The 24641-nt window shown below is 40.7% G+C and overlaps 1 protein-coding gene across 3 annotated transcripts in view; it reads right to left on the reverse strand.

Moving 5' to 3' along the window:
- The window catches only part of CDHR3 (cadherin related family member 3), a 60977-nt gene that overhangs the window by 18799 nt on the left and 17537 nt on the right, over positions 1–24641 (reverse strand). For 2 of the 3 annotated variants that reach the window (XM_039379437.1, XM_039379435.1), the window contains 9 exons: positions 18198–18474; positions 15308–15510; positions 10924–11092; positions 8479–8564; positions 6663–6757; positions 6452–6556; positions 2738–2886; positions 1198–1387; positions 720–888 (listed from right to left, as the gene is read on the reverse strand). In XM_039379437.1, the coding sequence (XP_039235371.1) occupies positions 720–888; positions 1198–1387; positions 2738–2886; positions 6452–6556; positions 6663–6757; positions 8479–8564; positions 10924–11092; positions 15308–15510; positions 18198–18243 (1212 nt within the window). In that variant the 5' untranslated portion in view covers positions 18244–18474. The remainder of the gene's footprint in view (positions 1–719; positions 889–1197; positions 1388–2737; positions 2887–6451; positions 6557–6662; positions 6758–8478; positions 8565–10923; positions 11093–15307; positions 15511–18197; positions 18475–24641) is intronic. The other variant, XM_039379436.1, reaches the window with a different exon arrangement.

Raw genomic sequence — 24641 nt, forward strand, 5'->3', positions numbered from 1 at the left:
AATCATTTTACTGCTCCTGTAGCACTCTTGTCTTTTAGACAGAATGCCTGTTTTTTCTTGCTTCCCTTTTTCTGTAGTTGGCCATGGTTCTTTTTTGAAGCAATAAAACAACCACTATTGCACATGTCCAGGAACTAGTGGAGTTTCTGGCCAATGCGAGTTTGCCAGCAGCTATCAGCATAAGGAACACATATTTTGACATACAAAATCACACAAGTGCAAAACCCACCACACTTTTGGGAAAATTTGCCACTCAGAGTGGTTTTATAATTCTGACCAATGAAGCTGGGAAGTCATCACTGAGTGTGGGATTTCTAAAGTATTTAAATTCTTCATGCTGAATAGCAAGGTTCTTCTACAGTCTGTCATGAGTAAATGGGTATGAAATGGCATCAGATTTCTGTTTATCCATGTCAAAATTGGTGCTTCACACTCCCTAAAAAAGGGTGTTTTTTTTAATCATATCTATCACATTTATTTAAAACTGGAGAAAACAGTCTCTGTTCACTAAATTCTGTAGAATCCTTAGAAAGCACCCAATCAAAGGGTATGTAGTTCACATCCAGTCGAAACAGTCATTCTCCATATTATACCAACTGAAATGGATTACAGTAATTATTTTTTTCTTGTGCAGACAATGAATTAAAAAAAACCTTATAATATTTCATAAGTTGACTTCTGAAATGGGATAATCTAATATAAAGCCACAAATGACTGACCACAAGTCTTCCGGACACAGTGGAATCCAGAATGAAGTTATTGCTTCCAAAACCAGATAATCCAGTGAAATTAAATTGATTGTTTGGTGGATCAACATCAATATCTTTACAGTAATTTCTAAGATCAACGAGAAATGTCCCAGGAGCCGTATTTTCATTTACTTCTTTCCTGTTATAAAACAAACATGTTTCCCATCAGAGCAACTTATATTTCTTCTTTTGAACTCTTCATATACTATTTGCCAAAACATTGCTTTATTTTCTAAGTGAAATCCTAGATCCAAATACAACAATAGATGAAGCAACCCAGAATGATCCATATGTTGTGAAAGACAACAGCCCTGTACAGTGGGCAGGCTAATGATTAATGTCCCTTGGAACTTCTAGCTGTAGATCTGGGGAGCCCAACTGATGTGCCCTGAACTGCACATTGGTCTGGGGCAGAAAGGCAGCACCAAGGCAGTAAGACTCTCAATACCTGAAGGCAGAAGGACTGCATTCTGGTGGGTTGTCATTGATATCATCAATAATGATTGTGATCTCCATGTTACTGGTATGACCATTGCTGGGACTGTCCTCCACCTGGACTATCAGTGAGATGCTGGGATGGAGCTGCAGTGGAAGGGCATCACGGTCGATTCTCCCAGTCACCTGCAGCACTCCAGTCGCTGGGCAGAAAGCAGACAGAAGTTGGACATTCACCATGGGGGGAAATAACAAATGGTCATGGTGTACATGCAAGAGGATAGGGCAGCTCAGCAGACAGGTAGCAGAACAAAGTCTTCTATTCTGTACAAATCATGTCTGGTTTAGGGGGTTTTTTTAAGTGATACAAAACCGTACTGAACATTCTGTTCTGAGCATCCATAATGGCTACATACTCACTGCTCAAATATAGGCCCTGAGAGGCCTCAGCAGAGCATTTGTAAAGCAGTTAGGCTTCCCTTACTCTCAAGTTGTTATTGCAAGTCAGAGTTGAGTGCATTCACAGAGCATCAAGGAGAATGAGCTGCTAATGCCTGTGCCGTCCTTGCTCTCTAGCAAGTAAGACTGCTTCACTTTCTACTGTTATCATTCAAGCATCCTTCAGCACCTCCAAATCTACTCACGCATCAACAGAGCTGCTCTTAGCTGTGACAGACTGTGTCAAGTGCTCTGGTCAGCCATTCACTTAATATTTTTTTCACTTCTGTTAGCCTCTGTTCAAAAATAGAAGGTTTTTATGGCACAGCACAGTACTATTCCCAGAGCACAGAGGTAAAAGAACAGCATATATATCCTCTGCCTTTTGGAGTGTAATTGAGGGGGAGGGTGACAACATACGGCCAAAGGGCATAGGGAATCCAAAGCATTTGAGGATCTCCCTGATCCCCCACAGCACTGTGTTGTGTGGTACCTCTTACAACTGTGCTAAGCAGTTCTAAAGCAATAGCAGACAAGGAGCAAAGCAGTCGATGAATTCCAGTCCTGGAGTAAAAACCTCTGGGGAACAGACATATGGACCCCAGAGAGCACGAAGGAGGTAGGACCACTGTAAGAGAGAGGATTCTTTTGGATGGCCTTACCTGAGGAGGGTCATGAATGGAGCAATGAACCTGAGGTGTAGATTTGCTGTGCACCTCAATGCTGGAGAGGATTTCAGACAGGAGAGAGGATATTATGGTACAACTATGTGCAGCTGTTTCAAGAGCCCCAGAAGGGTCACTGCAGCTCTCAGAGATTAAAAAGAAGTCATCTAATCTGATTTCCCCCCAAGGGACCATCGCCCTGCTGCCACAAGTCAATATTTGTCAAGAAGTCACCTTTGGTCTACTTTCTTCAAGATATGTCACTGAGTCTTGGTCAGGTGACCGAAGACTTTGACCCTAATAAGGGACTGAGCATTCATTATTGATATGGGAAGGCTCAAGAAAAAGTAAGTCAATCTAAAACCAAGGCAAAAACATTTTCTCCAAAGTAGCCACTCTCTTTTTTTTTTTTTTTTTAGATGTCAGAAGGCACATTTTTGCTTGTCTTACATGGATTTATGGAGAAATATCTGTCAGAAGACTGGATGCTGTAGAAAAGTCTGCTGGGAGAGCCTTCATCATCTGGATCTTTAGCTGTTATGTTGGCAACAATGGTGCCTGGGCTTTGTTCCTCTGGAATTCTATAGATTCTTTGTTTTCTACAAGATAAAACAAAATTCAGCAAAGCACACATTGTGTTTACAAGGGTGACTGATTACAGATTTCTCTGAGCAGCCAATTGTAGGAGCAGAGCCATGGCCATACGGGGCTCAGAGATGGTATTTTCATGTCAGGGTAAATGTCTGCCAGCTGGACATGTAGCAGTAGCTGAACTGGCATGTGTTCCTGTTTTCATAAAGCATGACACAGCCACACAAATAAGTGTTCTTCCCCTGCAACTTTTCCACAGTAAAAACAGTTTGACTTTCACAGAATCATGGAAGCTGAAGATGGGAGGGCCCGTTAAGTCATGCTGTCCTACAGACCCACCAGCTCGTAAAGCCACTTGCTTTAATTCCTTCATTTTGCAAGAGAAAAACAAAAATAGAATAAGTTTAATGTAGTTAATCATCTTTTGGAATAAATGCTGGAGGTTTCTGGGGGACAACAGTATTACAGAAAAGCTGAGTTGTCCCTGCAGTAGGCAGAGTCAAGGAGGAGAACTCCTGTGGGTGCTCGACAGATGAATGTGCCTCAAACTCCCAACAACATCTGCCTGTCTGATGCATTTTACATAGAGAAAACGTTTTTTTACTGCTGCTGTTTGGTATGCCAGTGCTCCCAAATTTCCTATTAATTGAGTTTTATAGCTCAGATATATCTGGCAGGTACATGCAGGATTGCTTACAGTGGTTCCAGTTGCATGTTCACATAGGTAGGCAACTTGAACCACATGCAAAAACAGGCATGGGCCAGGACAAAAACATTGTGCAAGGAATTTCTGAAGGCTGATTTATACTACTGAAACACATGCAAACACACAGGCATCTCCTGCTTCTAGAACTCAAAGGGAGTTGAAGGTGCTCAAGAGTTCAGCAAAGCATTAGTAGTGTGTTTCAATACTAAATACCTTTTGTACATTTTAAACTTTCTATGCCACCACTTAACTAATTGACTAGTCTATAGTTCCCAGTACAGGAAAGCATGAGCCCTTCATTATTCTCTGAAAATACACATCATGTGGCACTTAGCAATTGGAGCAGAGAATTACAGAACAGAAGATCCCACATCTCCAGGTCTTCACTTGCAATTTTAAAATGGTTAAGAAGACACACTATTTTCAGCTGTTCTGCCAGGTCATATGAAAAGAGGCAAGTATACAAGAGAGAAATCACATAGGGTTTTCCTGGTAAAAACACCTAACTTACAGTAGAAGTAAACAAGGAGTTTATGAAGGCTGTGGTATCAATGTATGTATGAAGCTTCTATCTCACTCATTGGATGTCTTCCTTCCTTGTTCTCCTGTTGCTTCCAGAGTCACTCAGAAAAAAACAGTAACAGATGTCCTTCACTTGTACCAAAAATGCCACCCCAAAATGCCTGAAGGATATAAGAGGGACAGCTCTAACTGGTTTTGGTTCAAAGTAGGAATTCCCTAGGCCCACTGGAACCACAACTCCAGCCTCTCTGTGGACAGCAAAGTCACCACAGGTCCACTTTCCCTACCAACCCTCCTGCACCCTGTGCTGGTCCCCACTAGATCTTTCAGAAAGAAGTGGGACATTATTGAGCACACCCCCATAGCACCAAGTGCCAGTACAACTGGAGAGGAGTGGAGGCCACTTCCTACACAGCTGTGTCTGGGACGTGTCCTGTAGTCCATCTGTCTGCCACTTGCCAGTGGCTTTTTACAGGATGGTTCAAGCAGACCTTTCAGACACTGCAATGTAATTGCAAAGGGAGCATATGTTTGTTGTCTTCTCCTTTGTTTTCCCAACTCCACAAGTTTTCCATGGATTTTAACAGCCAGAATTTCAAAAGGCTGAATGCCAACAGAGCGCTGTGAACACCAAAACCAGATGTGCTTGCATATACTGTGGGAACAATTAAAAAGACCTTTTGAAACTCTGTTCTTGACAGCTTTGATTGGGGTAAATAAAGGAGGTTTGCTAACTCATCAAGTTTCTCCAGCTCCCATCCCAGCACTAATTATTACAGTATCAGAAAGTACATGGCCCCAGCATGCTGCTCACATTTTAGCACAGGAGACACCATATGTGTGCATACTAAGGACAGATCATGAAGTGTAATTTAATCTAAAGTGCTTTACAAACTGAGCTGCACTTTTTGGTCTGTAGTGTCAATCTAAAAGGGAGAAGATTCAAACAAATACCAGACTGTATTCATGCCATATGAGAACTGAGTCTTAGAACTTGGGTGTTACAGATGCTCAAGTCACTGCAGCTTTCACTCATTCAAACAAGTAGATAAATATTTAAAAGAGCTCCTTTAGCATTCCAGAAATAAGGATAAATACACAGAAATGGCAACATTTGGATGGAATAATCAGTCTAGAACACAATGTGCAGACGTTGGCATGAGAAGAGGATTCCTCCTTCTTGCAGAAGTGCAGTAACGTGGGCCAGGCTATTAAGATTATTGTGTACTGCAGACATGAGGTTCAAGTATCAAATAAGTAGTAGCAACAACAACAAAAATCCATTCCTTTTTCTAACATTTAATTCTTCTGTTTCTTCAGATTCTCCAGCCCTCTACCCATCACGATCCAGAGCCTTGACTTCGGCACAGGTGCCGTGCATTGTTCTGGCTTCACAAAATACCCAGAAGGTTGTTCCAAACAAGTGGCTGGAACCTCTTGGCATGGCCCCAGGTGCTATCCTGTCTTAACCTTTGCACAGATGGCAGGAGAGCAGCCATCATAAATATTCTCAGCAGGGCCTTGTAGAGTCTCAGAATCAGAGACATAAAGAGAGTGTCTTGAATCCCATTAGTGTCTCATGCAAGTGACAAAGATTAATCAACAACAGTCAGATGGACTGCAACAATTGTCAAACTCCTGCTTTAGAAACAACCGTCCATCATGCTTTCCACCACAAAATAGCCTGCTTGCGGCAAATGCATTTTCTTTCCCATTTTTCCGAATTTTCAACAATATTCCTGATTCCAACTAAAACTCCATTAGTCTTCAAAGCTATTTCTGACTTGTGTGTTATGACACAATTTCCTGCTTATGACACAGTAAGAGACAACAATGTTTCAAAAAATCGCTGGGATTGTTTACAAGTGTGTCTGGGAAGAAGAGGAAGACAGATCAAAAGGGAGACCTTTTTTATGTCTAGACATTTCTGCATGAATAAACATCATTATGGTGAAATGCACACCTGCGTAAAGGGTAAATTCTAGATGATTGTATTCACACAGGTTGAAATGAATCTCCTTGTCTGAACTTGTCCAAAGGTCTTTGCATACCTATAATCTCTCTAAATGCTAAAAAGTACAACAAGCTTGTTTGACTTTTCTTAGCATGAAGGCAGAGCCTGGAAAACTCTAAACTACTAAGAATATATACAAGAATAAAAGAGGGAAATTAGGACAAAGCTTTCCAGTGTAAGAACAGGAATCATAACTAAATTAAAATACTTTTTTCGATTATATTTTGTTGTTATATTTATTTGCCCTTATGTTACATGGTCTCATTGATGCCAAAACAGTAAACCTGGGAAAACATCTACATTTCGAGTGCAATGGAAAATTTTCACTCACGTGGTAAAGTAAGGACTTTCATCATTGATGTTAATTATATTTATATTTACTGTTTTAGTTGAGTTGAGTCCATCCAGATCTGTCACTGTTACATTTAAAAAGTAACTGTAAAATAAGAAAAAAAACAAGAATTGTTCTGTGGCTATGCAGGAAAACATTTCTCTGACTACTGTAAGCTAACAGGTGCATGGTGAATAAAATACATTCTCACCAATGTGGATCTTTCTCATAGTCAAATTCTTTTGTGGAGAAAATGGCTCCACTTTCCGTGATCAAGAACGGCACTGTCATAGGGAGCAGTGAATACTGAAATGAAGAGAGTAAGGAATTAGTCTTTGTCTATTTAAACATCCCTCCATTCATTCCTCGTCTTGTAGAACAGGCCAAGTTACAGTACAGCATTTGCCTCAAACTGCACAATGAAATTCTGACACACAGATTGCACAGGCCCTGATCATCACACCCGAACAGCTTGAACTTGGTCGTAAGTGGTTTGCTTACAGCCAGCGAAGAGTCACAGACACCAAACTACATCAAAGGTCACACTGTTCTCTACCTCTGGGAACTCCAAGTCTGCAATTAGAATTTCACAGAGAGGGCAGCCATCCGGGCTACAGCACCGCAAGAGATAATCAGCTTTGTGGTGGCAGCAGAGTGCATGCACAAAGAAGGACAGAGAGAAGGGGCAAGGCTGGACTTGTGGGACATAGATGCTATGGAGGAGGCAATGACATTTGGGGATCCAGATGATGGGAGAAGACAAGGAGAGGAGAGTGGCCTTTCACAGAGTACATAAGGGGGCGAGGCTGGAGGGTGTTCACAACAGCCCAGTGCTAACTGAGGTGGGACATAACAGCAGCCACTTAGTGCATTGCACAACACCAATGGGTACCGCAGCAGTGCATGGGTGTGGGAGGGAGAAGAACACCCCAACACTGTACACAGTAGGGAGAAAGGCAGCACCCTGCTCCCTGTGGCTATGTGGCAGGCGTTCCCACCACGTCCTGCCCTCTACCTTCACATGCCAAGCCAGCACTAGTAGCCCCAAGAACATTTCCTTTACTAGTGTAGGTGTTAATAATACCCATACAATCTGAAGTATGCAACAACATAGAGTCATGCACCATGCAAGTACCCTGCAAAATCCACTGAGCAGATCTGTCCGAGGATGTAACGGCATTTCTCTATTTGCACCTTCTTAAGCCTGAGATGTGTCAGCTTGTGGAACTTACTGCCATTGCTTTTAGACACAAAGCAGAGCTAAACTTCCACAGCTCTGCTTCCCTTCTCACCAGCTTGGGTTTGGAGCTTTGACTGGGCAAAGCCTGAGGATGGACTTCAAGCTAATTGCTTTCTTGAATAATGCTACACATTGAAGTAGCATCTTTGGGTTCAGTTCTTGAATGTGCTGTACTTATTGGTTTTGTAAGCCAAAGCCAATAGACCAAAGATAAAACACAATTCTTAGGTAAGTACAGTTACTTTTTCCCTGTCTGCAAACAAACTTATCACTTTCCAGATTTTTTTCTGATACTGAGAGTATTTTCAGATCAGCTAACACATTTTTGTAACTGAAGGTCACAGTTTGCCCTGGCATTGTCAAAAACCTGAGATTCAGTTGCCTGGTAAGTGATTTCCTTACAGTCTCATTTAAAAGAATTTACATTTTGATACAGAAGGTTAAAAAACTTATTTACTTTTAGTCACTCTCATCTACAAGAAATGTTTTGCAAGCCTTTTTTTTTTTAAAGAGTCACAGTTTCTGCTGCCTCTCTGGTTAACAATGTCAAACTCTGCCTTCAATATCACTTAATTTTGGAAGGTTAAGAACTCAAAATACAACTTGTGCCAAATATTAAGGCTGGGTTTTCTAACTTTAGTATTGAAAATGCTTATTTTTTTCTGACTAAACCTTTTCCTGTGTTCCTGATAAGGAAGGAAGTTGTTGAAAGATATTGGTAATTAGCTTCTCAGATACAGTGGATTATATAATCTCTGTTTGGCTTTTTTTCTTTAATACAACTTACTTTGAGTTTCGCATTTTCAGGATCAGCTGCATCAACTTGGTAAATGCATTGTGGACGTGTTCCTTCCAACACATAGATCATTAGAGCTGCATGGATATAAGTGTACTCAGCGTTAGTTGGGTAAGAATAAAGTACCCAGCAGCAAACAAACCGATGCACTGAAGCTGTGTGGAGGTATTACTGCTTGCTGCATGTTCTCACTTCACAAGTGTAATTCCAAAATCGTCACAAAGATCACAAATACTCAAAAGATAAAAAGAAACCAATTACACATCTGTAAACAGGTAACCATCACTGCGAACTGCAACATGAATTGTGCCTCCAGGGAAAAGACTGATCTTTCCATATGGCCTATCTTGAGCTGTTCACAGTTTACAGAGTAAAACTATGCACTTGGACTACATCTGTGTCTTTCTTTACTATTTAGACAGGGAGAACACAGTTCTGCGCTAGGTCCTCATCAACATCCCCTTCCTCTTCACCTCCTGTCCCCAGCCAGGAGAGCTCAGAGCTTTTCCTCTTCATTTCTGTTTTTCCTTTATACCTGTGAGGTAAAAAGTGGATGGTCTGCACCAATTTAAATGTTTGCTTTACTAAGGTTGCTAATTCAGTGTAAGGTGTATTTCTTCACGTAGCAGGGATTCTCACAGCTGGGCTACCCCATACTGAACCACTGGCAAGAAGCTTATCTCTCCTTGGGTAGAGCAATTAACAGGACAACAGGTCTTTAGATCACATTATTTGCTTTATGCCTTTTCGTGTCTGCTGGACCTGCTCTTTCTGGACTATTAATTTCCACTGTGACCCCTACTGATTGCTGCTTCTCATCAGAGCAGTGGGAAATCCAGAGCAGCATAATGAGTTGTTCCCAGAGGACAACAATCTGAATATAAAGTTTAATGAGATGGAGATACTTTTTCATAAACAGTGAATGCGCAATTAGTGTCTAATTGTAGCTGGTACTGTTAACTAAAGCCACACAGTCAGACAGATCAGACATCTGTGCTCACCAATTTATGGCAGCTCTAGCTGAGAGTTAAGCTGATGCACTTATTTGTAACAAGCTCCCACGTAGTGTGTTTCATGCTGTGTTGATCCCCTGAAGTGTCACATTTAATTATTATTAGATTCCAGCAGCACCTATGATATGCAAGACACCAGCTATACTGAGAAGATGACACAACCTCTTCCCTAGGGGAAGCTAATTTGCTTTACAAACTAAGTATTGTATGGAATCAGGAATGTCAAAGTGCTTAGGAGGCATCAGTGAAGCGGCTGAATCTGAGCGGGCCGGTCAGAACTGGCAAGTTGCAGCCCACATTATACTGCTGCCAGTCCAGACCTGGGGAGTCAGCAGCCAGCTTTGAACAGCTACCACGAAGGGATCACAGTTTAGAATTTTCAGACTTTTAAAAACTGAATACTGAAGTGTGCTCTGCCATACAGTGATGTTAGAATACCAAGTCTTCAAACAGGCGCTCAGTACATCACGAAATAATCTGAACTGTTCTGTCTGCATGTGAACACATGACAAATACATCACCATATTCTGCTGCCTCCTGGTACAGTTTTTCCAGGTCCTTCTCATTAGTAAACGAGAAAGGTAAGGTCACTCAGAGAGTAAGACAATTATTTCCTATCCATTTGAGGGAGTTGCCACTTGCATTAGGTACCATGGCATGCACAGCCTGCACTGGCCACAGCTGGATCCAGACTCTCCAGCCTCATTCCTAAGGCTACTACACATTCCCCCCATTGCATCTTTGCCTATGGTCTAAAGTAAACGTGGTTAACATCATCTGCCCCACACAGGAGACAGAACTCTCTACCTCTTTCCATTTGCACCACCATAGATCACAACCATTGAGGTCTCACTCTTCAAACTGATTTTCCACTTCATTTCTCATGTGCAGATGCAATGCAACATACAGATGTAAAACATCTGCAAAGCAATTTTTTTATCATTTTCCCTCAGAAATTCTTGGACATATAATACACACTTATTTAAATTTATCTGGCCTGTCCAAATCAGTCCAATTTTCAACAAACTACTGAAACATGTACCCATACACAGTGGTTATATCCCCACCAAACTTCAAGTCTCTGATATATATTTCTAGGTAGGTATTCATCTAATCAAAAAAGAACATATATATTTATTGGTATAAATTCTTTTTTCTTTTAATTTTTCAGGTGCTTCAAAACGGTTAAATAATTTTTGGTCAAAGCTTCAAGAAAAATAAAAGGGCATTTCCAGTGATGAAGAACACCAAATACTTGTGTTAAATAAAGCTGTGATAAACACCATGTCCTGTTGCTCCCTCGTTTTTCTAAAGGAAATTCATAGACTACTTTAGCTATGGGCACCATATGCAGCTATAGCTTTTTTTAAGCTGATGTCATATTTTCAAATATTGTTCTTTTCAAATACTACCATTATCTTACTTTGAATTGCCATATTTCCTCTAAATACAGGATGTTCATTTTTATCTGTTACTCGAATAGTCAATATGCTAAGGTCAGTTCTTCCAGTTGTATCTTCAACGAAAATGTGTAAATCAAAGCTCTTTGGCATTGTTTCATAATCTAGGACAGGGTTTCCAGTGGTAACAACCTGAAAATAAAAGATTATCATTAGCACATGATGCAAGAGATATAAGTTATAGTCTAGATGAGTGAATAAGTTATGGTCTAGATGAGTGAATAAAGTAAAGGGATACTTTCCATCACTAAACAGTATTTCAGATCACCTTCTACTTGCTGGCACATTTCTTGTCAGTGGCAAAAATGTGACAAAAACAGAGTGGAGAGAGAGACCAAATTGTTGTGGTTTCATGGAGCAACTCAAGGATCTTTCGTGTGAGGACCAGTTTGAGGAGGAGAAAGCCTGGAAGGAGCTGTCCTGCCTCACAGGCAATGCTTTTCCTTCAAGGTCAGGACTACATTTTGCCCCTTCCTCATGTAACCTGTTTCTGGGAGAAAATTTGCAGAAAATCACAGGAAGAAGGGAGCTGCACAAGTACAGTGCATGAGAGAGAGACCAGAACTGTTTGGTGAAAATGCTGAACTAATTCAAAAGTAACCTAGGCCTGGAGTTTTGCAAGACTGATAAGGCAAACATTTGCTTTGTGTTTGGGGTTTTTTTAAGGCTTCCACCTCTGCATATTTCCTCTTAACACAGAATATGTACAAACATAAGACTGACACTCCACGAAAAAACATTAAATGCATTCATTTTGGATTTTGGATGAGTCCAGAGCAACAGCCAGATGCTGAAAGTTGTATGTTTCAAACTTCACTGTTGAAATCAATAAAACCCCAAGGACTTTCCTTTCTTGGACAAGAAAGGAAAAGGTAACTGTTCAGTTTACTGTGTAGCTAAAGAGCTGTGAAGCCTGAACATAGTAGCAGGGTGCTGCAGAACTGGAGAAGGAGGAGAGTTGGGTCTCGCAAGTGTATGTGACAAAGAGAGTGTCTCTATTCACAATGCTGCAGAATAAAGAAGGCTGGAGCGGATGCAGAAGGAGAACAATGAAATAAATCCTTGGGTTTAGATTAGATACTGTGGCCAGAGTTCAAATACAAAAGTGATGTCCTTTTTGTGTGGTTTGAAGAAAGAAGATGAAATAGAGCCAATTAACAAAAAGGAGAGTGAACAGAAGCACAAATGTTTTGTGCCTTCTGGTATGTAAAAAAGCTGCTGTCTGGAACCTTGTGGATCTTTTTGTCACAATACTGCAGGAGAAAATAACTGTGTCCTGGATGGTTTCCTTTCCTCCTATATTATACAGATAGAAGTTTGATGCTACCTCAGAAAAACCACGCTACGAAAGTTTGTCACACCAGTGGAAAGGCTGGTCTCCAAAATGAATGTTAGTTGGCGATCCAAATACAGTAAGCAGATGCAATGAATTCAAAATGAGAAACTGTCCTATTCTAAGCAGAGTAATGTGCGCTGGGTATTATCCCTCCAGTTCACAGCCAAATATTTTCATTAATGCTGTAACTACAGCCAGACTAAATGTGTCTAAATATACATCTTACACTCTCCTTTATAGAGGCCTTGGAAGTGAAGATGTGAATCTAGATGGTTTCTTTCTAGGTTGCTTTTGAACCTTTTTGAGAAGAGCTTGCCACTGACATAGGCTGAGAGCCACTATTCACCTTTATTCCAGGCAGGACCAACGCTTACTGAAAAAGGCGGGACTGTACATACTTGAAGCAGGTGCAGACTTTGTGAAAGGGGGTCTAGAGTCACCCCATAACTGTCTACCCCTCATTCCACATTGGAATTTCACGACTCTCTGCCCCCCCCCCCCTTCACCTTCAAGATATTCAGAGAACATCACTAACAGCACCCGGGTAGTTTCAGGCGGAAGTATGTTTTCATGCCTTCAACACATCTCACCCTTGGGAATCTTAAGAGTAAGGTAAGGTGGAATGGGCAGGGCTTAGATTTCAGAAACTGTGACTTTCTCAGAAATTTCAAAACATATCAAGAAATGTGATATTGCTTTGTCTTGCAGCAACCAGAGTAAATGTGCTTCATAAATACATAAAAGCCTGTCCTAGGAAGTACTTAGCTGATGTGAAACCCCCATAATTCATACATGAAACACTGCCTTTTTCTATATCTTAGCGAAGATCTAATAGCAGTAGGTAGAGCTGAGATATCTCATTTATGATGACATCACTTTTGTAATATCTTCAACAAATCTTCTACAGCATAGTATAAGTAATTAAAAGCAGCAATGCTCATAAAATAAATGAACTAAGAACACCCCTGTATTTATCCTTGCCTTATGAGTTGTGATTAACACTCATCTGCTAATTTGTAGAATTTGTATGTAGCTTGCTTTATGATTTTGTCATGACTGATATTCACTGACTCGACCTCTTTGTTCTACTCCTCCAAGTGAGTTAGGAAACCTTGAAAACAGCTACGGTTCAAGCAAAACATACAAATGTTCACAGGCCATTCTGGTAATGGGGCTGTGGAATGAAATTAATATAAACTGGCACTTTGGAAGAAGCAGACTCCAGCCTACAAATTTTTTGGCCATTCATTTTACTCCTTGTGTCACTCTGAACTTGCTAGAACAAGAATTTCTCCATCATCCTTGCCATGACAAAAAACCAAGAAGAGACTTTTTATCTATTTGCAGAGTTATTTTTCTTCCAAATTAATTTCTCAGTCTCACTCAAAAAGCAGCAACATCAATTCTTATGCTTCACAACATAAAGATGGCATGGGACAGAAGCAAGCAGTGTTTTGCAGTATGTTTTGCAGTGGAAGGAATAATTTTAATTCAAAATGCCAAAATACAGCCTAGAAAGGGAATCCCACAATATGAATTTTCTGGCAGCAAAGTCAGCTCAAGGGACATATCTGTTTCCTTCTGACTGTCACACAGGACTACGGGAAACAGTATGAAGCTGTGTCAGGGGAGGTTTAGGTTGGAGATTAGAAAAAAGTTCTTCACCTAGAAGGTGGCTGAGCACTGGAACAAGCTCCCCTGGGAAGTGGTCAAAGCACCATACCTGACAGAGTTCAAGAATCATTTGGACGATACTCTCAGGTACATGGTGTGACTCTTCAGGTGTCCTGCACAGGGCCAGGAGTTGGACTCAATGATCCTGATGGGTTTCTTCCAACTCAGCATGTTCTATGACTATATGATTCTATGATCTCTTCAGCTGACCCAGTCCAGGTGTTTGTCCAGCCACATCCTATGCTTCACAGGTGAAAGAGGGCTTTTCTGGAAGTTTTTTTAACCATTTCACTGGCCTGGCTGGGGAGCAGTAAAGAACCAGCAGAGCTAGCACAACTGAGCTTTGTACTTTGCTGGGAGGTCGGAGTGTGGGAGCGTGTGAGCTGCAGCAGCTCCCCTCAGGCAGGTCAAATCAATGAGCCACAACCACCCAGGGTGACAGTCTTACTTTTCCCAAATTTTCTCCTAGAAACACCAGCAAAGAGAACAAGAAAAGAGCCCTTGCAGCAGTTCTGCTTCGTTGGAAATACCCAGAAAAGGATATTCAAATTTTTAAGATGCTTCTCAGTTTCTATCTGTATCTTTTAAAGATGTTCTTCAGTGTCACTGTTCAGTCTCAGACATAGAAGCAAGTTACAATGGGATGACAAGTTATCATGTGTCTGAACACTCATTGCCAGTGACAAATGGGAGCTAATACTTGCTAATTTATCCAACAACGAAAATTAGCCTGAAGTAATGGAAGTTGCTTTGCATTTGCCACAGGAAAGAGCATGCAGTGGATAGAAATAGATCACAGATGTGTGGAAAGCTGATAACTTCTTACCTCAATATAACTTCCTCATGTGCCACAGTCTTCGTTCAGAATTAAAAATTACTTTGATCTGACTCAGTTGCCTTTATTTTGGAAGTGAGTCAAATTAATTAATTCTAGGTGAGAGTGGCCAAACAGAAGCTTAGTGGTTTAACTAAGCCACTTCAAATTCACAGTGACTTCATGTAAATTAAGTTGAAAAACTATGGACAAATCCTCAAAACAGAAGCAGGGTTCTACTTGTTCTTCTTCACCTCTTATTTTCTAAAAATCACATTTTTTCTATCAGAGAATTAATGGAATTATTGTGATGAGTGATTTTTGCCTAGATGCAATTAAAAATCATATTCACTGTTGCTATTCACTGGTCATATCTATTACAGCATGTCCAAATACTACCACATCTGCATTTACAACTCATTTCTGATTAAAAGATGAGACACTGTACACTCTCAGTGCTCAGTAATCCAGGAAACGCCAGCATCCATGACTGAACATTGCTCAAACTAAATGTAAAACTCACCCTGTATTCAAGACCTCCTTTTGATTCAATATCAAAAGCCTCTGTAAGTGGATTTGAATTTACTATGGTAGGAAGAATTGCAACACCTTCAGAAGACAATGGAGAAACAGTTACATTGAAGTCACAGACTGAAACACCAGCTGCTGTGTTTTCTTCAACAGTGCTTGTTGCAGGTAAACCCTTAAACAACGGGGTTTTTCTTCCTGCAAGATGAAAATAAATGCAAAATTACTTCTGGAAATCTTGGGCTATCAGGAGTACACAGCTTTTGCTAAGAGCTGCCATTATTGAGCACAAAATGGACTAATTCCCTTTTTGCTTATAAATGGGGCATGCATGGTGGTAAACCCAGTGCTAATGTTAAAGAATCAAACTTTAATTCAGTCCTATAGTGTTGTCATCTAGAGTGGTTGTTGTTGGAGTATTATTGTTTGCCTTCATGTATGTCTTTCTATAGAAGCAAAGAAATCAAGGATGTTTCTATCATGTCATTTTGCTCCCTGTACTAATTGCTGCCTCTGTTCACTGTCACATCAAAAAGCACCTAGAATCACACAGCCCAGGATGTTAAGGAAACATTTTTTGTAAATTATGCTGTCTGCAGCACCCATTTCCTTCGTTTTCCCTCTTCTAATTATTTTTAGGACAGCTTTGTGCATGCCTGGCTCGTGAGTAGTGTGAGTTAGGAACAACTTTGGGTGTTGTGCTGTTGTGTCTCCTGCTTTGGGCATGGAATAGCAACCTGGAGTCCTTGGAGGAGATGTGGATCCACAAAAGCTCCCTATGGTTCAAAACTGCCTTGAAGCAGCCCATACTGGGGAGGCATCCAACAGCTTGCCAGTCAGATCTCTGGAGTCCCCAAATCAAACTTTTTGCTTTCTCTGTTATTTAGCTTCTAGTTTTTGCTATTTTTGACAAAGCCTGTTGTGATTTATTTCATAAAGAGTGTCCAGAAAACATAAATCACAACAGCTTTTAAGGTATGTCCCGAAACAACATCTTAGTAATTTCACATCCTCGAACTAGAAACATGCCCCAACACGAGACTATGGCAGGGCTGACTATTGCTTGGGGATGCTTCTCTGGCTCATCCAAAACACTCTCCAGGAAAGCTGGCTGCATTCAGTTGAAATTCCTACACAATGGGTGCCAAAAGGAAGGCAGATACAGCTCACTCAGGGGCTGGGACAGGCTGTTCGTACACCAGCAGTTACTGTAGGAAAAGCTCCGGGAAGTCTTTATTTTTGCTACACAGCTGCAAGGTAAAAAGCTGCTAAGGGAAGTAGTCTGAGGCCATTAGAGCTGCAGCCTCTACACAGCTGCATGGGGATTCCCATGCTCCCACACTCCAGATACAGCAGGTCCATGGATCACTGATCTGGCTGGGACTACTCTGGCATTTATGGAAAAAAAGTCCTTGGAAATACTCTGCAGGTGGGTGAGGTACAGGCTGGGGTGTGGGAGACACTGAGGTGGGAAGACTGTAAGAGTCTGCCTGTAAGAGTTAATCTGAACAGGTCATGCTGACGCTCCGATAGGACCGAGTTCAGCTGAGCTGTTACTGATTTATGTGTGAAGGACTAAGTTTTTATTACTAGTCTTACAGATTCTGGAAAACACCATCAACAAAAAATAACCCATGCAAAGAAGGCTGGGCTGAGAGAGTCTTCTGGGAATACATTTCCATAAGTGGAGCTGAACTTTGAATATAATCTCCTGTGGACAGTACCTGATTAATCCAGTTCCCTCATTAAGCCGCAATTCATTAATGGAAGCCATTTATAAAAACAATGAAATAATTTGCAACATTTAGAAATGTAGAAAGGAGTTGCTATTTTTATATTGTCTCTAAAGATTTTGTTGGCTGCTTATTTCAGATCTGTCTTTCTAAATCACAAGTTCTTACTTTTTGATCCTTATTTTTAACTGAATTTTTTTGGTACTGCATCTAAATGGCTTCTTCTTTTTTCAACTGATTTTACAAAAACCCTCCTTCCGTATTCACAAGTCCTTGCTTACCTCTTTACTTTGCAGAACAAAATATGCCTGAAGTAATTTAATATATTATTTATCATAATTGCCCATGTCAAACATTGACGAGTGCCGAGTCCAAGACAAAGCAATAATGAGATTAGCTTTGAGAAATTTATGAATATATAAGCCTTATTTATCTGTGATTTGTTAGTCTTTACAATGTTCTTGAGTCACACCTTGTCTCTCCAAAAACAACAGGTTAGAAAAAGGAAAGCTGAGATTCTCATGCAATGTCTGCATCACAGCTTTGGGGATATCAGGAAAATAAACACTGACAGGTTCCTGAGGGATGGCAGTTCCTCAAGACCAAAGTGAACAGGTAGCAACATCACTGCTCCATGAGCCACACAGGCTGCAGTTGGAAGATCTACTTTAAGTTGCTAACATGAACATATTTGTATGGGCAAATGTTCCATGCATTTACACTGAACAAGGACAGTGATATTATCTTTCTAATATTCTCCAAAAGTTTTTCTTTCTGTTTGGTCTCATTAGGTTGCTTGTTTTACTTTGTCAAAGAGAAATGTTATCAATATTTGAAAGGAGAATACTGGACTATTAAAACTACTTATTTTTTCTTGGAGAGCTGACCTCCTTTCCCACTCCAATGCTGTCACACTAGCAGTGGCTATAACACATGAAGTGCCTCATTCAACAGTATCTTAGAAAAGAGGCATATCCTCTTCATTATACTGATGTAACCACAGAGCTCAATCTATTTCAGTAGGAAAATAATTGTTACTTGATTTTTCCCATCCATGTCTGATCCCTAAATATGTATTATAAAGCTCCCAAGAGAAAGTATAACAGCCAACAGTGTTCTAATTTTAGCAGCATAATGAAATCATGTTCTTACCAGATACTACTCCCAGCAAAATGAGGAAAAGGAGAATGATCTTCATTGTCTTTACAACCCTCTCCTTCGTGTTCCCAGGATATAAACTGAAGGAAGATCATGGTATGTTCTCCTTAGTTTACATCAGCTCCACTTAATTTTTTTTTCTTTGTCGTGTTGTGCAGTGAGAACTGAAACAAAGGACTCGTGTCTCTAAGGGAGTTTCCAAACACCGTCAGCTTGATTGCTTGTCAGGAACTGCTCCTTGCTGACACTTCATCCACAGACCTGGTCTGCACTTGAGAAAATAATCATTAATTGTCCTGTCACCGCAATTGTCTAATTCAATGAAGCATTATGAAGAGAATCTAGTATGTTCTAAATCTGGAAATACCATGCTGCTTTCACCACTCTGGCAATGAGCATTTGACCAGAGTCAAATACTCATGCTTTTTTATATGATGAAGTTTGTACATGATGCCGCTTTGCTGTAGCTGTCTCAGGAACAGCACGGACCCCTATACAAAGTGCGCTGGTTCCCTCAGATTAGGCATCTAGCTCCCTAGCCCACAATACACCCATACAACTTTTTTTTTTTTTTTCAATTTAACTACAGGCAGTCCTAGTGGTTTTTTGTGGGGCATAGTATAAGTTTGACACTAATATTGGAACTGGATGCAATATAGGTGCATTAGAATCGACTCATAGAATAATTTAGGTTGGAAGGGACCTCTAGAGGTCACCTACTCAAACACCCTGCTCAAAGCAGACTTAATTAGATCAGGTTGCTCAGGAATTCATCTAGTTGATACTCAAACACATCCACACAAACTTAACAGCTCTAATAAGGGGTAGAATTTTGAGATTCAGGTTTAACACCACTGTGGAGAAACCTGACTGACCTGTGAGCTAGGCTAGCATTGCTAGATGGTTCTGCATGACTCTCTGTGGCTGTCACACTGAAAGCTGACAGTAGTTCAGAAAGCTCTGTCCTGTGCTCCTGTGTTTTGTGTAGCATGAGCGTGCTAATTGAACATGCTGAACACGAGCAGACAGTTTAATGCTGGGGCAGGCACTGCCTATGCTTGTTGCATTTGCAGCTTAAACTATGCTTTAATACACATATGTGCCCTGGAGAATTTGCTGATACAATGAAACTGGAAAAGATGCATCAGTACAACTTACTGATTGGAACTGAGCTATATCTACATATCTGATAATGATTTGGGGAACCATGAGAAATACTCATTTGATGGCTAACCTGCATCTATTTTAAAGTGCTTGTTGGGCCTTGTGATGCAGCCTGGGTTTAAAGTGGATGTGGCCACACCATATCATCTGGGAATACACACTGCATCAACCTGTAGTACTGAGGAAGCTAATCTTCCATCGCCCCAGGAGAGGTGTGCCTAGACTTTATGTTAGTAAAAAAAATATATGGAAAACCTCACCCTCAAGTGACCTAATTATGCTGATAATAATGTAAATGTATTTATCTTGGCAAAAAGTCTAACCTGTCCCTTTACCTACCAGATCTTTGCCCATCCTGTTTTATGTGTTTCCTAGGTTCACAAAGAAGCTTTTGACCTGACTGGACATCTCACAAAGATGAGGTCTCTGTGCACAGGCATGAACCAGGCTTGTACAGTGTGATGTCTTGTACAGTGATCTTTTACCTGTTACCAGAACACTGTAAAACTGCTGCTAGCTTTATTCCCTCCTCTTAGTTGCAATGTATAATCTACACCATGGTAAGGTTGTATCTCTAAGTCTTGGAAAAACTATAGAAACATCTGGGATAAGTTTTAAAGTCTTTCAGACTAAACATGTGACTAAACATGTGACTAAACATGTTTAGTATCTACTTCAAGTGTTAGGACTGATTCCATCCCAGTGATAGGACTGTTCTGAAAAGCCAAGCCATCTCCAGAACTCAGAGGTCACAAATTTTATCCTTTATTTTCTTTCTCTTACTGTTTAGATTGGGGTTTGGGGGTGGGGAGAGGAATTGGTTCTGGTGCGGCTTGAGGTGGTTTTTTCCCTATAAATACATTTTCCATCTTCCTTGTTTTGTCCTTCCCTCTTCTGAAAACTTACACAGATCTACTTTCAGCAAGGGTTCAGTGTCCATATACATAAATCAGATTTTCCTCTGCACATTTCATGATATAGACACTACAGAGGGATATGGGAGACATGGATGGGAAAGGCATCTGGAATACACACGTGCTTGAAATGCTAGCCTTTACCCAGCTTAACCTGGAAGTGGAATAGGTAATTGTTTCAGGTGCTATGTGAATACCCATGGAGCAGTTAATTTCTGGTTTCTCTCTAAATATATCTCCAGGGCTTTCAAGTAGTTCCTGTTAATCCTCGTGGTTCAAGTATGTTGTGAGAAGAGACTATAGAGGTGACCAGGGAGATGAGAGGAGAGCCAAGCGTAGCACACAGGAACGAGGAAGGAGAGTGTGGAATAAGTGTGAGCAGAAAGGGCTCTGGCTCTTTTTTCTTCCTTGAGTCACTGCCAGTATCTCTCTGGACCTCCCTTAGGTCCCTCTTTTCTTATATTCCTCTGAGCGGATTTCTGTGGTTTTCTGATTCAACCTGCCAGGTTGAGAGGCATGAAGTGAAAGAGCAGCCAGAATTAAAAGAGAGCCCAGAGCAGGTTGAAAATCAAGTAGAAATAAGTATACAAGCTGGTTAGGAACAGATGAATTATGAAAAGTTGAGCAAGGCAGAAGTTCCCTGGCAAGGGTGGCAACAGCAGCTCTCACACTGCAAGGTCAGGACTGAGAATCCTGGGAATATAAAGCAATTAGATGAAGAGAGATCAAGGCAACACAAGCAAGAATACAACCTGGGAGTTTGCAGGTAAAATAGAGGGAGGAAAAGTTAATTGGAGCAAATGAAAAGGTCAAGGAAAAAATGGGGTTTTAGTAATTCTTTGGTTTTCAAGATGATTTGAAATCTGGTCATTTTAAAGCAGTACAGAAAACATACACCTCTGAAAAAATGTCTTCTGGATTATCAGGTAAATGGAGAATACAAGGAAGATGCTACATCTTTCAAGAAATCAAAGAATCCTGGTTCCAAGGGAAAGACCAATAGATTGGAGTATGAGAGACTGCACTGCCTTAGACTTTGATGCCAAGAGAAAGAACACAGGAAGTGAAGGATATCAGGTGGGAAAGAGCAGAACTTGATGTGCAAGCTTCCAAATGCCTGTCCTCAAAAAAGTGAGGGATTTCAACAGAGGCCAGCTTCAGAGAAGTAGTCTACTCGCATAACAAAATGTCCAGGGTAACAACATTCATCTGTTTTCTATGCATTTAATTCTTAATTGCCTTCCAGTCTGTCAACATGAAGGAAATGTTCTCTCACTTTTCAAACACATCTGAGGTTCAGGACATAATTTTCCCATTAATGGCTATTTCAGCCAGAGCAGTGCCTCTCTTGTCCTTAGCCAACTCATGGGAAAGGAGACATTTTGCTCTTAGTCTGGTAATTACTCACCAAAAATTGAGCAGCCTAAGGAGAATTTTCATACACCTGCTCCAACCTCAGTTTATGAGTATTTATTATTGTTATTTCATTAATTAAATTACTGAGACTGTCAGGTTTTATTTTCAACTCCTTTCTCTTTAAAAAGTACAGCTTCTCCATTCACTGCCTTGGTAACATTTCCTAAAAAATTAAAACAGTACCTTAGCATCCTACACCAAAACCTTATGCACCATTTCCTCTGATTTCTCAGCTAAAAGCTTCCTCTGTACCATTTGTGAGTGACAAGAACAAACTAAAAGTCATGTAGTACTACCCATGCTACCTTAATTTCACCTAAAGTGATCCCAGCCTGGCAAGGTCAGTAACCCATACAATGACAAAAAAAGTCCTGGGCACACATCTTCCTAACATTGACTCGTAAACATGTAAACCCACCAGTCACTCTCTTGACAATTAACCTGAGGTGTTTGTTAACAAGAAGTGATTCCATCACAGCAACTGATTTTTGGGGATCCAGATTTAACTTAAGAACAGACTAAAATCTGGGTGAGTACACGCAGAAGACTAAAAATGATGCTGTTGTCAGTGCTGAAAACAAGTTCTCCCATTGCTTCACCAGTTATACGCCCAAGGATGAAAGCATTTGCCAGAGAAGAAGGAATCCTGAGAGTCTGTCTTTTGCAACTAAGAATATGAGCACTTATTCTAGGAGCACTAGGAGTATGTAAGGCATTAAGTTAGCAGAGATTGTTCTGATCCTTCCCATTCTCTCTGCTCCATCTTGACAAAAGTGGACTGAGGCAGACAGATGACTACAAGAATATGAATTCAAGAAAGCTCCAGAGATACTTGAATCTTCCCTACAAAGACGTCAATTGACTTTAACAAGGCCACACAGAAAGTACAGAAAAGCCAAAGTTTATGGTCCCACTCCCAATCTCCATCATGATGACTGTAAGACATCATGATTGTAAAAAGCACATTGGTTGACAAATGTTTTTCTCTTTGAGAAGTTCTTGTGCTGGTAAAAAATACTACTTTTTCTTCTGCCTTAAAAAAAACATGGAAGTCAATGACAAGTTTCAATATTCATTCACCTGAGCAAAGTTGATGCTATCAGCAACTACTTTGTGTTTTGTGGTTCAAGATCAAAAACGTGTGGTGGCATAGAACATTCAGTGCCTGCAAGAAATTATGTCACTTGTCCACACCCAACATGTATAACACTTGGATTTTAATCATGTGATTTGTCTTCCAAAGCAAGTTCTAATGCCTGTAAAGATTCAGTGAAAAATGTGTTGAGGCCAATGAAGTCTTCTTTCTGTGTTTACTGTTTATTGGATCAGGGCCTGAACCCATGCAGTGATTCTTTGTATATCTCATGTTACAGCATTTACTGCATATTACACGTTTGTCTGTTTTTGCAATTGCTTGACCACCTGAGCTGTTTGGTAAACATATAAACAAGGATGTGAAATACCAAAAGATGCAAATGCAACAAGAAAGAATGCTCTGGGCAATTATGGGTACACAAACTGAGGTTTCTATGTACACAGCGTGATGCACTTCACTTAGTCAAGTATTTTATTATATAATCAAGAATTACTTCAACAGGCCTCACAAAACATACTATATCTTCCCTATTTTATCAGCAAAGGGGACTTGATTATTTTTGCAAAAGCAATCTTGCATTTTAGCACAAGTAAAATATTTTCTGTTGACTTTGTAAAAACAACTCCCAGAAGAGTGTGCAACTAACAGAAAAGAGCATGGCTGGGCACAGGCTGAGGGCTCAGGTGGTGCAGTTCACTCAGAAGGGGACAGGTTTTTATATGTAAGCTACTCCATCCTTGGAACAGAAGGAGTGAGAATAATTCACTACTTCCTAACACCATGAAATTTTGTTTGTTTATGGTTTCAAGAACTTTGAGATCTTTAGCTGGGCTCTGTGGCTCTCCAGGAGACCAGAGGAGGGGTGTGTGAGGAGAGAAGGGCCTGTAACTCTGGATACACTCCAGTTTTGCTTTTACTGCCAAAGCTGTGGTGGGGACTGACCTGCACCAGGGCCCTGAGGTGGCATGGTGCATAAGGAGGGACATTTCACTTTCTCTCTTTGTTTCACACTATAAGCTCAGTCTGGCTGTTGGACTGATATATGCCAGAGAGGATAATACTCTTTTACATGGAACCTTAAATAACTGCAAGGTGACTGCTCAGGATTTTGCACTTCTGGTGGTTCCCGTGAGCTTCTGTCCCCATCAAATGACTACCCATCAGTTGACTGATGGTAACTACAATGTGCATAGTCTCAGTCCTATCATCACCATAGATCAGATGGCATGCAGCAGCCTGATACCACCTGAGGATTTGGCGTATTGTTTTTGTCTCTGCTCCATTCTCATGCTTAGCAATATCCAATGCAGTAGTACCATGATTCACTCAGCTACGTGAGGGCAGACACTCGTGAGGCAGAGGACTAAAGCTGGGGCTGTGAAATATTCAAGACAGTGAAGAGACATGATGGAGGAAAAAGTTGGATCTCTGCTGGGAAAGTTGAGGAGTGGAAGAAAGGAAAAGATGGGGTGTATGAAGCTAGGGACATGGAGATGTACAATACAAGGATGAGGGAGGCAGTGGGTGTGGTTTTGGGGTCTTTGCAATAAGAAGCATGTGGCAGAACAGCTGCGGCAGCACAGACATAAGTCTGTAAGTTGGAAAAAAAGTGGTGATGGGGTGCATGGGAAGTGGCAGCCATCAGCTCGAAGAGGAGGCTTTGGTGATTCTAAGACAGGAGGGGAACAGAAAATAAATAGCTTTTCCAAAATAATTTCAATTTTTACCTCAATATCTTGCCTGGGACATATATTGTCCAAAGCCATCCTTGAAATCTTTCTACATTTGGGTAGCACTACCATTTCATCTAGGCTATTGGAAAATAATTACAATGACCTTAGACTCCCA

Source organism: Pipra filicauda, unplaced genomic scaffold (genome assembly GCF_003945595.2).
Source record: "Pipra filicauda isolate LSUMZ 115617 unplaced genomic scaffold, ASM394559v2 scaffold167_size3244652_pilon, whole genome shotgun sequence".
NCBI lineage: Eukaryota > Metazoa > Chordata > Aves > Passeriformes > Pipridae > Pipra > Pipra filicauda.